General features: G+C 36.1%; 3 protein-coding genes across 3 annotated transcripts; 2 read left to right on the forward strand and 1 right to left on the reverse strand.

Annotated features, from left to right (window-relative positions):
* Positions 1 to 167: 167 nt before the first annotated feature.
* Positions 168 to 3687, reverse strand: LOC111801878 (uncharacterized). The gene is made up of 7 exons (XM_023686089.2): positions 3287 to 3687; positions 3031 to 3184; positions 1720 to 2868; positions 1563 to 1625; positions 1274 to 1494; positions 1012 to 1130; positions 168 to 544 (listed from the first exon to the last, which is right to left on the reverse strand). The coding sequence occupies exons 1-7, from the start codon at positions 3353 to 3355 to the stop codon at positions 436 to 438; spliced, it is 1884 nt and encodes a 627-aa protein (XP_023541857.2). The 5' UTR covers positions 3356 to 3687; the 3' UTR covers positions 168 to 435.
* Positions 3688 to 5122: 1435 nt separating this feature from the next.
* Positions 5123 to 7869, forward strand: CHIL (Chalcone-flavanone isomerase family protein). Its single transcript, XM_023671926.2, has 5 exons — positions 5123 to 5327; positions 5532 to 5615; positions 6188 to 6343; positions 7252 to 7478; positions 7560 to 7869. Coding segments are annotated over exons 1-5 (630 nt in total). The 5' UTR covers positions 5123 to 5326; the 3' UTR covers positions 7722 to 7869.
* Positions 7870 to 8387: 518 nt separating this feature from the next.
* Positions 8388 to 11793, forward strand: LOC111781883 (transcription factor RF2b-like). Its single transcript, XM_023662613.2, has 5 exons — positions 8388 to 9019; positions 9958 to 10090; positions 10359 to 10443; positions 10787 to 11169; positions 11484 to 11793. The coding sequence occupies exons 1-4, from the start codon at positions 8580 to 8582 to the stop codon at positions 11155 to 11157; spliced, it is 1029 nt and encodes a 342-aa protein (XP_023518381.2). The 5' UTR covers positions 8388 to 8579; the 3' UTR covers positions 11158 to 11169; positions 11484 to 11793.
* The last annotated feature ends 2208 nt before the right edge of the window (positions 11794 to 14001 follow it).

Raw genomic sequence — 14001 nt, forward strand, 5'->3', positions numbered from 1 at the left:
CGCTTCTAAGAGTGAAAACCATCCTCATAAACCAATTCTTTTAACTTTTCTTAGTCATCTTAGATATGATTTCGGTTCATTCATGTATTTCTCTAACCCGAGTGTCATAAAGTCAAAGAAACATTCCACAATAATAGAAATTGCATCCAAGAAGTTAGAAAAGTGCAGAGAAAAGGAGATGGGAGTATATATCCAAAAAAATACCAGTAGTCTCTGAAGGCTGTGAAACTAATGCTTGATTTCTAAGAGAAAAACTCAACGAGTACACTTTCTTTTTCCTTCTCAGAACAGCCTTCAAAGGATTCAAGAGAAAAAAAGAGAGAAAACTAATCACTATACCACAGCAGCAGGCAGCACATTAAGGCTTACAAAGCTAGAATTTAGCCACAAAAAAAAAAAAAAAAAAAAAAAAAAAAAAAAAAAAGGAAGAAAAAATCAGAAACAGGATACATTCTCTGAGAAGAGAAAGTTGCAAGTTGAATATATGGAAGCTGCAGCTGCCCCAACAGCTAATGCTCTCTCTGTGTTATTCATTTTCTTTGTTCTGCAAACAAAAACAAAAAAAAAAAAAAGACATTTGCATACAGTTCTGGTCTATTGATTACCATCTCAAACAGGCTTGGTGTGTGTGTAGCAAGGATATCTTAATAAGTATGCAGGGATATCATCAAAGGACACATAGGGACCCTATCGAAAGTAATTCTTTGAACTCTGACTTCAATTTAGTCGCTATAGCTCTTATGCTTTGATTAAAGTTTACTAGACGTCTCTACGTGGAGCGCAGCGAACAATGTCAATTAGATTTATGAGACTTTTTTCTTTAATGCAGCCAGAAGTCACTCAGTTAAGTGTCTAACCAAACCATAGGCAGACACCCTAATGAAGCTTTTGAAATCATAGCAACTAAGTTGAAATTAAGATTGTAGCAAAAGATGAAAAAGATTTGCAGATGAATACTATACACGCAAAAGTAATGAGGCACGTAACCCGGAATTAAACTTGGAGTCTAACCTCGAGTCATTTTGGGTTTCTCCCAGTTGCGGTGAGCCGAAAGCTGCGCTTGACTGAGCATGAGTAAGCCCTTGATCACAATGCATCTGCATTTCTTTTACTTGGTTCAACCAACATTCCTGAAGTTCAAAGGTAGAATTCAATTGCCAATACCATATTCAGCCTATTGATTGGATTAATTGTCCAAAGAAATTTTGTTTGAAATTGAATTCTCGTGCACATGAAAGCAACCGAACAGCACAATGTCGTACAGTATACTCACTAATTGTTTCTCTTCTTCAGCAAGAGCTTTATCCATCCGATCGAACAGTTTCGTCCATCTTGCTTGATGTAGATCAGCAGAGGAAACAACCGAAGTTTCTTCGAGCGAATTCTTCGCAACATATGGATCGTTCTCTTCATTAGATGGAAATTCTTTAGATATTAGAAATGGCAACTCTGTAGAAATAACTGCTCGAACCCTTTTTTTACTCCGTCGTAGAGCTGCATAAAGACATGTCAGTTTTATTCCCAACAGCCAAACGCAGAATACAAAAGACTAAGAAGGTTACCCGAAAGACGCCCTTTGATGTCCTGATGCATTAAATCCAACCATTGAGAAGCAACAGTAGCAGCTGAATAACAATCACATTCATGTAACCACATAGATATAACAGGAAATATTTCATAACAGTTAAGAGAGTATTAAGGAATACAAGAGCTACTGACCTTTAAGAGAAAGAGATGAAATACATGTCAAATTTTCTTCTTCATCATTAGACACTGGACAAGCATTCTCAGACACAGCATGTGATGATGATGGCTCAAGTGCAAGATTTTCCTTGTCTTTTGTAGTATTTGATTGTGAAGTATAGTTCTTGCCGATGGCTCGATCTAACATAATTTGTCCATGGTCCACACCTTCAGGCTCCGTTATCAACGATCTTGTCAAGGAGCATACTCTTTTTTGCCTACTGGCAGAAAAATTATTTGACGGGCCGTATACTTGAGAAGAGCCAAATACATTTACCTCTGGATCATTGGTGTTTTCAAGATCCCTTTTGGCTCCTGCCTTGGAGACATGTCTTTTTTCCGATAGAAGCTTATTAGCTAGGCGTTCGTTTTCTTGTTTTTCAGACCTTACAATTGCCTCAATAATCGAATGGACCTGTTTTCTATTTCTTACATGGTTTATAATCCCGGGATTCAGTTCAGTAAGCAAACCACTTGGAGCAGCAATCTTGGTGAACCGATCGATCTGCTCTTTCTTAGCAAGCTCCAACTTCTTCTCTCTTTTTGCAATTTCCATCTTTTTTTTATGAGCATCGTTTTTGCTTCTCCTCCCACATTGCTTTAGTGCCGGTATGCTTACATGAGAAGCCGAAAGAAATCCATTTTGCTTCATCTCCTTCCAAATTCTTAATGGATCCTTCTCTCCCAATGGACCCGTAGAGCTAGCACATTCGGAGGAATCCTGCGACTTCAACCTATTGCAGTTCTTGAGAGGGTGAACGATTTCCAGGTTTATAGAGCTAGAAACATCTTCTACATTGAGATCTAAATCAATGCCTCTTGCAGCTACACGTGAGCCATTGTTGCTCCTGAGCTCATGTTGTTTTCTAGAAATGTCCACCAAATCGATGTTATCGGAACCTGAACTTTTAGCAACACAAACTTCAGTATTAAGATCCAGTGGTCTAAGGGTAGGGCTAACAGCTCCCACGAACACGTTAGTCTCCTCAGCCATTTTGGCTGGAGAAGCATTAACATCCAATTTCTTAGGCACATCAACTGCTAGGAACCCCTCTTCTTCAACCATCTGACATTCGTCACTAGCTTCATACGTTTTCGAACAATTCTCCTGAAGAACACTCATCGCTGCCACACCAATTTTAGAATAAGAGAAACAATGTTCACATGAAAAGGAAGAGAACAATCCAAAAGGCTATAAAATCAGCAAAAAAATCATTTAGGCAGTGTACAATACCAAACATTTCCTAACCAGAATTCTAAGATTTCATCAAGAACACAAATCCCTACCTTGAGAACCACACATGGATCCAGAATCTCGCAATTTTATCCTCTTAAGATCAGTCTCACCACACATGGATCCAGAATCTCGCAATTTTATCCTCTTAAGATCAGTCTCACACTGTTCTTCAAAATTACTGCTACTTCTCTTCCCGCCTAAATTCTAAAATAGGGGAAACCGATTCAATCAAGCATAAACGAAATCCCAGAACAAAAAGAATCCAGTTCAACAGTGTAGAAGAAGTAAATTAAGAACAGAACCAACCTTGGTTTTCGATCCGGGCGAGGACAAAAAGGGGTCTGAATCGATTCTGGAATCGCACCGATCATCCATAAGCTTGAAACCCAGTTGAAATGGAAGAGAATCGGGTACAAAAATCAAAAAAATAGCAACGATTGTTCGAAGTAGAGGAAGAAAAGGAGCGCACTTTTTGGGCGAGTTGAAAGGATTGGCGCGCAATCTACAAGTGTGTGAAGTTTTTGAGAATCTAAATGAAGAGGTGGTGGGTTAGGGTTTATTTAGGAGCAGCAGATCTAGAGAGTTTGAAATTTAGAAATTAAAAACAAAAAAAAAAAAAGAAAAGGGAAAATGAAAGTTCGTGAAGATTTGAATTGGAGATGGGAAGAGAGCGGGATGGATTTTGAAAACACTGCACCATCGCCAAAAACATTCGCTCAAATATCTTCAATCCAATTCAATTTTTTTTCCAATATTTCAAATATGTTTTTAATTTTTGTCCATTTTAATCCTCCAAATTTTTTTTAAAATGTTCTCAACTTGTTTCAAAATTTTCATTTCTATTGTTTCCTTAAAAAAAAAAAAAAAAAAAAAAAATTAAATCAGAAATATCGTTTGAAATATATATATATATATATATATTTTTGTTAGTATATAAACGAAACATTTATAAAAATTAAAAATTTATTACCATTATTATATGGATGAAAACCATATATCTATCTTCGTATCGTATAATTTTCGTTCTTTATTTTCTTTCTCTCTTAATAAATATGAAATTATAAATAAAAACGGAGGAATAACAGTTTGATTATATAGACTAATTTGAGTGTTGAAAATTATTATATTTATTTTTTAGATGGATAAAGAATTAAGGAATTTCTCGTATTTTTTATTTAGTTTGATATCAAAAAAAGAGGAAAAATTGCGGGAATTTTAGAGATTAAAAAAATAAAAGAGAAGGATTAAAATGGTACGAAGAAGTGGATAAAAAAAATAAGAATTGGAAATAGAAGAGTCGGATGGGTATAGATAAACGGGAATATTTCGCCCTATTCGAGGGTCCCAATAGACACTGACCCCTACGAGTCAAAGAAACTTTTTTAGTATTAACAAACTCATTGAGACAATGGTAGGTCAAGAGTAGCAACACGAGGTAATAACTTGATGACAATTAGGTTTGAGGTTAGTTGTTTGTATTTATTCCAATGAATTTGATCGACCTCGTACACTGTTCAATGACTTAAGTAACTAAAGTTTGATTTAGACGGAAAAAAATGAGTTATTCATTACCGTCCATGTAAATCAAATGACAAATTCTCATAGGAGTTTATAACTCACTCATAATTAAGATCGTGTCACATGTAATTATCGGGTGAACTAAAACAATAAAATAATTTAAATCAAATTATTTATAATAATTATTAAAAAAAAAAAACAAACCATAATGGCCAAGAAGGTTGTAGCAAAGGAGTTGAGAGGGGTAGGTGCAATGAGCGGTGGATTTGGATTATAACGCTTGAGGCTTCAAACATGGCCAACAAAGCAACACATAATTATTTCAATTTTTGTTTTTCATTTATTTTATATATATAAATAAAATAAGGCATAAAACTCATTTATTATAAAAATAATCCATTCTCGAGCGGTGTCAGACCAACACGACTCTCCAAAATGATATGATATTGTCTACTTTGAGTATAAGCTCTCGTTGCTTTGATTTGTGCTCCCAAAAGAACTCATTTCAATTCAATGGAGAGTGTATTATTTGATTATAAACCAATGATCTATCCTTAAATTAATCAACAACTAGTAGAAATGGAAAGTTTTATAGCAGCAAAATTAAAGCGCCAGACCAAACAAGTCGCGGCCCGTGTCCTTTCTGCGCTACCTACTCTGCTCTGCCTCGGCATCGACATCGACATCGACGGAGTCCTATTTATAGCGTCTAATTCCGACTCCATGATCTCACATCCTTCACCGTCAAGCCTTTTACCGCTCTGCCGCTGAAGAACTAACTTCCTTTCGTTTCTTCATCTGTTTTCCTTTGCCATCACGATCGCGATCAGTAAGGCCTTCGTTCCTTCTTTCTGTTCTCGTTTTCTTGCCTCTCAACTGTTTGTGTTAATGTCTCAATGAAAAACTGCAGCGATTTCACTCGAAAATAGCTCTATTCTGCTTTGATCGATTTGTTGCGTTTTGTGTTTCTGAACTTAGGATTTTCTTTTTCTTTCTTTTGATTTATGTGTTGGCGTTGGAATTTTGTGAACAGTGGGGAGTGAAGTGGAAGTGGTAGCGGACATTGCTTTCCCTAAGCAGATCGTTCAGAACAAGCCGTTGTCTCTGTTGGGTCATGGTGAGTCCATCCTTTATTTTTCATCATTTTTTCGCTATATTACAAAAAATGATGAGAATAATATTATCCAAAATTGTAAGGAATTTATATTTCACTAATATTTTTGAAACATTTATACCACTTCTTAAAAAATATTAGTATTTTAAAAGAATATAGAAATATAAATTAAGGAGTTCTTAGAACTCCTTTTTAACTTGTGAGATGGATATCAATGTCTTAATTGTGTGATTTCTATAATTTTGAAAGTATTATTTTATTTTTAATTATAAATACAAAAAATATATTAATATTATTGATAGAGACAAATTAGATGATAATTTTTATATATTTGAGATTTATAGATAAGTCAAAAGTGAAATATGTGAAATATGTTTGAAAGAGATGTGGTAGAGATATATTATGATTTAGCCATTCAAGCTTTTGTTAATTTGAGATTTTTTTTTAAAAAATTAGAGAAATGAAGAAATGTTTAGAACAGAGGCATGGAAATAATAATATAGATACGTTAAGATTTTAAAAAATGATTCTACTATGTTAAATTACTAATAGCGAAGTTCGTGGATATATTACAGGAATTATCGACCTGGAGATTCACTTTCTACAAATAAAATTCACGGCCATTGGAGTTTATCTGGAGCCTGCGATTGTGGAGCATTTGAAGCAATGGAAGGGAAAAGCAGCTGAGGACTTGCTGAAAGATGATGACTTCTTTGAGGCCATTGTTTCTGGTATCTCCCTAATTTTCCTATTGAACTAGATACACCAATTATAATGCTAAAAGTAATGCCAAAAAAATGAGTATAATTTAGATAGTTGGTGGAGCAATAGCTTTTGGTATAATAAAACGGACGAGTTGATCTATGCAAGTAGTCGGGAATGTTAGATGAATAGGACTCTCCATAATGGTATGATATTGTCCACTTTGAGCATAAGCTCTTGTGGGTCCCAAAAGGCCTCAGGAACGAGTGAGTATTCCTTAATTATAAACCCATGATCATTCCTTAAATTAGTCGATGTGGACTTTCATCTAACACCTCTCCTCGAACAAAGTATGCCTCCTTTTCTTTTGGAGTCTTAGTCATTTTTCCAGGAGCCTCGACTTTTTGAGTTCTTTGTTCAACATTTGGGGATTCTATTCACATGTCTATTTTAGGGCATGATTCTGATACCAATGAACACGACTCTCCACAATAGTATGATATTGTCCACTTTGAGCATGAGCTCTAGCGGCTTTGTTTTGGGCTTACTCAAAAAGCATCACATCAATGAAGAGAGTATTCTTTGATTATAAACCCATGATCATTCTCTAAATTAGCCAAGGTGAGACTTTCATCCTATAAGAAAGTTGTTTGATGAGTGTTTTTGTTTTCAAAACCTCTCATGATTGTCGTGAACGTTGAAATCTGAATGAGTTGATCTATGTAAAGATTCGGGAAGTTGTATGGTGCGTGTTCTTGTTTTTGAAATATCTCGTACAAGTTAAAAAGATATTTTGAAAGCAGATTCCAAATACGGCGTTGTGTTTTATGTTCTTGACTTATTTTCTTATGTTCGTATACTCCTCTTTATTTTCGACTCGTAACATGAATCGGGAAACCTAAACCTTAAACGCTCGAGTGATTTTGAATGGTTACAGCTCCAGTGGAGAAGGCTATAAGAGTTGTGGTGATCAAAGAGATCAAAGGGGCACAATATGGGTTGCAGTTGGAGAATGCAGTTAGGGATAGATTGGCTGCCGATGACAAATACGAGGAAGAAGAGGAAGCTCAGCTGGAAAAAGTTGTTGAATTCTTTCGGTCCAAATACTTGAGCGCACATTCTGTTATAAGTTTCCATTTCCCATCAGCTCCGACCATAGCTGAGGTAACAAACTTCAACTAAACCCGAACAATTAGATTGGATCACATAGTTTCTGAAAAATTGTATGTTTTATATTCGTTGCAGATCGAGTTTTCGAGCGATGGGAAAGAGGGTTCGAAGATGAAAGTAGAGAATGGGAATGTGGTTGAGATGATTAAGAAATGGTACCTGGGAGGGACTAGAGGTGTGTCTCAAACAACCATATCTTCATTGGCTAACAATCTTGCCATTGAGTTATCTAAATGAACCCAATTGCCTGCCCCTCTACATAGCTCTGGAGTTCTAGCTCAATGCTTATTAATGGTGCTTTCTATGCTTTGCTAATTCTTCTTCTTGAAGAACTATCACATTTCTATTTCACAATTATTAATAATAATGTGCTTTTTATGGTCTAGTTATGTTGTAATTAGTTTCTCTTATGAATAACTTAGGTTAACGTTCGATCTCTGATTGTTTTTGTTTGAGTTAACTCCAAATTAAGAAATCCTTCTTTGGTTGGTTAAGCTTGAGCTACTTACTTTATCCAACAAACAAGAACTTGAAATATTGATTGATTTATTGGATGGATGGTAAAGATCGATAATCTAAATATAACTTAATTGGTTTAGACATATGCATTGTTCAACAAATGTTTAGGAATCTTGAATTCTTTAGCAGGTTCATACAAATTTTAAATTAAAAATTATAAAAAAATGAAAAAAAATATCTGTGAAAAAACTCGATTCCTGTGAAGAATCTTGTAATAAAGATAGAAACTAAGAACATTTATTATCTCTGATTTCGTCTCATGCTATAAATATTTATAATTATCACATATGTTAAGAACATGTTAAATATAAAATAGAAAGTTTCAAGGGAAGACGATAAATTTGTGTCGTTTTTGGAAAAGAAAAAACAAGAATTGTTCTTCAAATTCCAAATTCCAACGGCGCCGCGTTCTTCTGTGTCTGTTCTTTATAAATAAAAAAATTTTAAAACATCGAAAAAGTTCTCTGTGCGCCCAAAAACCAAGCACGAGCATGGATTTGGATGAACATAACCCACTTTGATTTCCCGAAGAAGAAGAAGAACAACAATATTGTGTAGGAGTAAGAATTCTATTCCATGGAATTCCCCAATCCCTCTAATCAAATGGCTTCCTCTTCCAATCCCACCGCCCCTGTTCGCGGTTCCTTCCACCGTCGAGCCCATTCCGAGGTCCATTTCCGGATTCCCGACGATCTCGATCTCGTCTCGGACCCTTTCGATGGGCCTTCTTCTGGATTCGGAGATTTGGGCTTCGACGACGATCTCTTACGCACCTTAATGGACAGCGAGAAGATCGGATCCAAAATCGACAATGGGTCTTCGTCTTCGTCCAATCCTGAAGCGCCTGGTGGTGCTGCGGCGGAGAATGTCGAAGGGGAGAAAATCTCCCGTCTCAGGCACCGCCATAGCAATTCTGCTGATGGGTCTTGCATTATGGAGTCTATTGAGGCTAAGAAGGCCATGGATCCTGATAAGCTTGCTGAGTTGTGGACAATTGATCCTAAGCGTGCCAAGAGGTTTTGTACTGTCTTCCATTAGCTTCTGCAATGGCAATGTGCTTATTTACTCGCATTCTTGAATGTGTTGCTTGTCGATTGGGCTTCTGATTCATGGCTGGAAGATCGAATTAGTGAATGTTTTTCCCCTTAGGATGCTTTGTTTTTTCTTAATCAGAATTCTGCTAGGAAATTCTAAGCTTGAATACCTGCTAATGCAGCTGTCTGTGTGGTCTTATTCCTGTTTCTAGTCTGTTAAAATATTTGCAACTGGTTTTATCCGTCCGGTGTCTTTAGTGTTCGAGGGCTCCATAGGCCTCAGCGGAGGCTCTTTGGTGTACGTTGTTTGAGGAAAGGATTGTTGGGAGGGAGTCCCCTATTGACTAATTAAGAGTATTATCATGGGTTTATAAGTAAGGATTACTATCTCCATTGGTACGAGTCCTTTTGGAGAAACCAAAAGCAAAACCATGAGAGCTTATACTCAAAGTGGATAATATCATACCTTTGTGGAGAGTCGTTATTCCTAACATGGTATTAGAGCCATGCCTTTAACTTAGTCATGTCAATAGAATCCTAAGTGTTGAACAAAGTTGTGAGGCTCGAAAATGTAGTAAAAAGTGACTCAAGTGTCGAATAAAGGGTGTACTTTGTCACCCTTTGTTCAACGGCTCTAGTGAAGGAGTCGAGCCTCGATTAAGGGGAGGTTGTTCAAGGGCTCATAGGCCTGAGAGGAGACTCTATGGTGTACTTTGTTCAAGGGAGGAATGTTTGGAGGGAGTCCCCATTGACTAATTAAGAAGACGATCATGGGTTTATTAGTAAAGAGTACTATCTCCATTGGTACGAGTCCTTTTGGGGAAACCAAAAGCAAAGCCATGAGAGCTTATGCTCAATGTGGACAATATCATACCATTGCGGAGATTCATGATTCCTAACATTTAGTACTTCATTTGCAGGATTTTGGCGAACAGACAGTCTGCTGCTCGGTCAAAAGAGAGGAAAGCTCGCTACATAATCGAACTTGAGAGAAAAGTTCAAAGGCTCAAGACCGAAGCAACAACTCTTTCTGCACAGCTCACGTTGTACCAGGTTTAATTGTTCACCAACCTCATTTTAGGCTCTTACAATGATCAAGGGTCATATTACATACCTCTAGACTTTGAAAGTACTCTTAAAATTTGCTTCTGCAGTTCATTAGGAACACTAGACGCCCCTTGCAATGAGATTTCTTAGCTTTTTTTAGTAAGACATGTAATTGATTTGCTAAACGAACCCATTAGTTGTTTGTTCTATCTTTGTTGAAATGAAAATCTTTTCCTTTCACCATTTCATCTTTTCTTCATGTTTTTCCTACCAGAGAGATACGAACGAGCTTTCAACCGAAAACTCAGAGCTCAAACTTCATTTACAAGCTATGGAACAGCAAGCACGTTTACGCGACGGTATGCATCCACATATACCCTGTCAATGTGTTAATATTGACCTGAACCTCTTTGTTTAGCTTTTAGATATCCATGAATAATGTGATATCCACTTTCTATATTCAAAACTGTTACGTGTTCAAGTAGGGTCTGTTTTAAATTCACCTACTTAGATGCTGCCTTATCCAGATTTTGATGATCTTGAATAAATGTTTGAATTGAAGAGCTGATATCAATATTTGCTCATTAATTTGGTCTCCCTGATACTTCATCTTCACCCTAGGTTGCAGGAGAAAGTCTTGCCTTTGGACCAGCTTTTATTGTGCATTATAGTGATACTTTCCTTATTTTTCTTAATATACAGCTCTAAATGAAGCTTTGATAAAGGAATTCGAACGGTTCAAGATCGCGACCGGAGAAGTAATAACACCTACAGATTCGTATAACTTCGGTATGCCTCAAGTTTCATTTCCCCAATCTTGCTTTTCACACCAACCACAACCTGGGCAACACAACCTGCCCCAAATTAATCCGTTCCATTCGAGTCTACCGTATCCGAACCAGTCTCTGTTTGTTGCATCCCATCAGCCACATGCCTTGATACAAATTCTTCAACAGGATCCTATTAGCCGATTGCAGGGTCTCGATTTCGATATCAATATCGACAGCAGAGGCATAGAAATAAAGCCAGAAGGCTCCTCCATATCCGTCAGTGAAAGTAGCAGCACATTTTAACCCAGTAAAAAGGTGGCTTCTTGTTCATAATTTTTCTCCAAATTTGTATGTCATTATTCTGTTCATAATCCCATTTCATGTCATCCATAACATTGATCTTTCTGGTAAAGGAAAATTCTTGTTCTTCTGTTCATTCTTTATTATTCAAACTCATAGCTTGGTCCCTAGCTGCAGCTATAGATTTGTTTGAATACTCAAAGATCCTGAGAATTGACCATTTTGGGTTCTTTTTTCTTCTCTGAATGGAAGCTAAAACAACAATGATGATTATGATGATTTTGTCTTCAATGCTCTCTGTTGTTCATTTGCATCTTTTTTTTGTACAGACTCAGCAGAAGAGGTTATTTGTGATCCTTGTACGAGTGTATGTATATACAGGTAGGTGGGGCTACCAAAATAAGTAAATTGTCCACATTTCAAGGCTCATGGGGCCCCTTGTGGGTATGCCATTAAAGGCCACATGGTGGGGCTGCAATCCAACACCCCTTGAATCTGCATCTTAGGGAAAAGCTCATGTGACTCTCATTTGTGGCTGCTTCTCCTTAGGCCCATTGTATTAATCACCAATTTTCTCAGACTGTGACGGTTCTAAGAGCGAGTTTGAGATAACTTCTGAATAAATATACTAACTTTCAATGCGTTTATTATCTATTCTGGGAGATCTCATATTAGTTGGAGAGTGGAACGAATCATTCTTTGTAAGGGCGTGGAAACTTATTATGAGTAGACGCGTTTTAAAACCGTGAGGCTAACGGACAATATGTAACGGGTCAAAACAAACCTCTCCCCTAATAGATGCATTTTTAAACCATGAAGTTGATGGCGATATGTAATGGGTCAAAGCGGACAATACCTGCTAACAGTGGACTTGGATAGTTACAAATGGTATGAAAGCTAGTCATCAGTGTTGGAGAAGATAACGAATCATTCCTTACAAGGGTGTGGAAATCTCTCCCTAATAGACGCGTTTTAAACCCATGAAGCTGACGGCGATACGTAACGAACCAAAACAGACAATATGTGCTTGAGCGTTTAGATATTCTTTGTTTTGCTATAAATTTCTACCATTTTGTATAAAACAATTGAATTGTTTTGGTAAAAGATTATGAAAAGAGCATTCTGGAACACCATAAATGGATGTTTGCCAAACAGTCGTATTCATACGTTGCTCTATGATTTGGTGTCTCGCATTTAATTACTTATTAACATTTCTGTACAATTTGGAGACCACTTCCTTCCTTTTCATTCATTTATTCATTCATTTTCGAACTATCTCTACGTGTTCTCTTAACAGCTTTTCCTTTTTCAATGTTTCTCTCTTTATTTTAAGATAAATTATCGGAACGCTATATCTCAACGTGACAGTAACAATAATGCTGTTAGCCGACAATTGCTCGAGGTAATAAACATATCATGTCAACTTTTTTTCTTTGTTAACAACGTCAACGAAATTTAAGGTTGATTATCAAACAAGTCAAAATTTTACGTTGTCAAACTTACAGATAAAAACTGATATTTGTTCTAAAAATTTAGAAACGTTTAAGGACTGAATAGATCTTATTTGTATGGATCTGGTTTAGGACATATCGTCGAAACAATATATCGTTATAAGATTTCGTTGAATTCATCAATCAATCTATTTTGGTGAAGGGTCACATCCAACACATCTCTTCACTCTCTTTGTTACAACGTGCAGATCTATCAACCATGGACTGATTGGACGTTAATCCGGAATCATATGTTATAATCGACGAAATAATATCTTAAATGCCGAATTAATTAACAATATTAAGTTCATTCTTCAAATACTGTGATTTAAAATTTTGTAAAGTTTTGATTTTTTTTGGTTGATGACGTATGCATTAACGAATTAAAATATGTTCATATTAACTACCTTAAACTCGTTTTCGGACAAGATTTCACGTTCAAATCGGTATGTATTCCTTTGAAACTAACAAAAATTAAATAAAAAGCAAAAACCATAACAAAAGTTTGTAAAGAGACAGTCAAAGATTTTGTTGCAAGAAAAATCTTAGTGAGACATTTCAAAACAAATGACAAATTAAATTATTGTCTCCAATAAGAGAAAAGAACACAAACAACCTAACACCTAGCTAGTACCCCGTTCAAACCCGTCATAAACGACTCATTGTTGTTAGAGCCGGTGCATATAGTATCATCATACATATGAGTAGAGCGACTCCGTGCTTGAACAAACTATGATACATATGTGGGTCAGTCATAAATGGCTTGTTACTGCTGGAGATAATTGGGTGACTCACTAGAACTCTGTCACATTTCCAAATTCTACTTTGATAACTTTTGGTTAAGAAGCCGGTAGGTTGTGTGCTAGCCACATGTAACTTGAACCCTAAACCTGGCTCCTTCCCCTCGGACTCCTCTTTCTTTATTCAATCACAATGTAAAGCTCTTAAAGTGAGTTTGCTGTTATTAAACTTGGTGTAATGTCGACATCCCCTGCTTCTATCAAAGAAACTATATGTAAAGACTTAGGCTACTTTCCTATCATCAGCTGTTCTTGCAACCAATCACATCGACTTAGAGGAATTGCTAGTCCAAGGTTATGCATAAGGTTTAAAATAAGGTCGGTGTCAATAAAAATGTCTTTATTTATTTATTTATTATTTTTTAATTGTTACCTAAATTTATTTTAATCTTTAATAAGAAGTACGAACATGTTTTTATTTCATGGGAACCGACACATACATATGACCTTTTATTTATTTATTAATTTTATTATCTGTTTTTCTTTGTCTATTTAAATATTATACATTAAGTGTCAAAGACTATATTATAATATTCAATATATATAGAGGAAAAAAT

The sequence above is a fragment of the Cucurbita pepo genome, chromosome 1, assembly GCF_057944985.1.
Source record: "Cucurbita pepo subsp. pepo isolate OVF chromosome 1, ASM5794498v1, whole genome shotgun sequence".
NCBI lineage: Eukaryota > Viridiplantae > Streptophyta > Magnoliopsida > Cucurbitales > Cucurbitaceae > Cucurbita > Cucurbita pepo.

Excerpts from the sequence above, each read along its gene's own strand:
- LOC111801878 (XM_023686089.2), bottom strand. The coding sequence starts at position 3,355 with ATGGATGATCGGTGCGATTCCAGAATCGATTCAGACCCCTTTTTGTCC. Across the intron at positions 3,185-3,286 it reads CGCCCGGATCGAAAACCAAG|AATTTAGGCGGGAAGAGAAG; the intron begins GTTGGTTCTGTT and ends CCCCTATTTTAG. Across the intron at positions 2,869-3,030 it reads ATCCATGTGTGGTTCTCAAG|CGATGAGTGTTCTTCAGGAG; the intron begins GTAGGGATTTGT and ends TTGGTGTGGCAG.
- CHIL (XM_023671926.2), top strand. Across the intron at positions 5,616-6,187 it reads GTTGTCTCTGTTGGGTCATG|GAATTATCGACCTGGAGATT; the intron begins GTGAGTCCATCC and ends GATATATTACAG. Across the intron at positions 7,479-7,559 it reads CAGCTCCGACCATAGCTGAG|ATCGAGTTTTCGAGCGATGG; the intron begins GTAACAAACTTC and ends TATTCGTTGCAG.
- LOC111781883 (XM_023662613.2), top strand. The coding sequence starts at position 8,580 with ATGGAATTCCCCAATCCCTCTAATCAAATGGCTTCCTCTTCCAATCCC. Across the intron at positions 9,020-9,957 it reads GATCCTAAGCGTGCCAAGAG|GATTTTGGCGAACAGACAGT; the intron begins GTTTTGTACTGT and ends CTTCATTTGCAG. Across the intron at positions 10,444-10,786 it reads GCAAGCACGTTTACGCGACG|CTCTAAATGAAGCTTTGATA; the intron begins GTATGCATCCAC and ends CTTAATATACAG.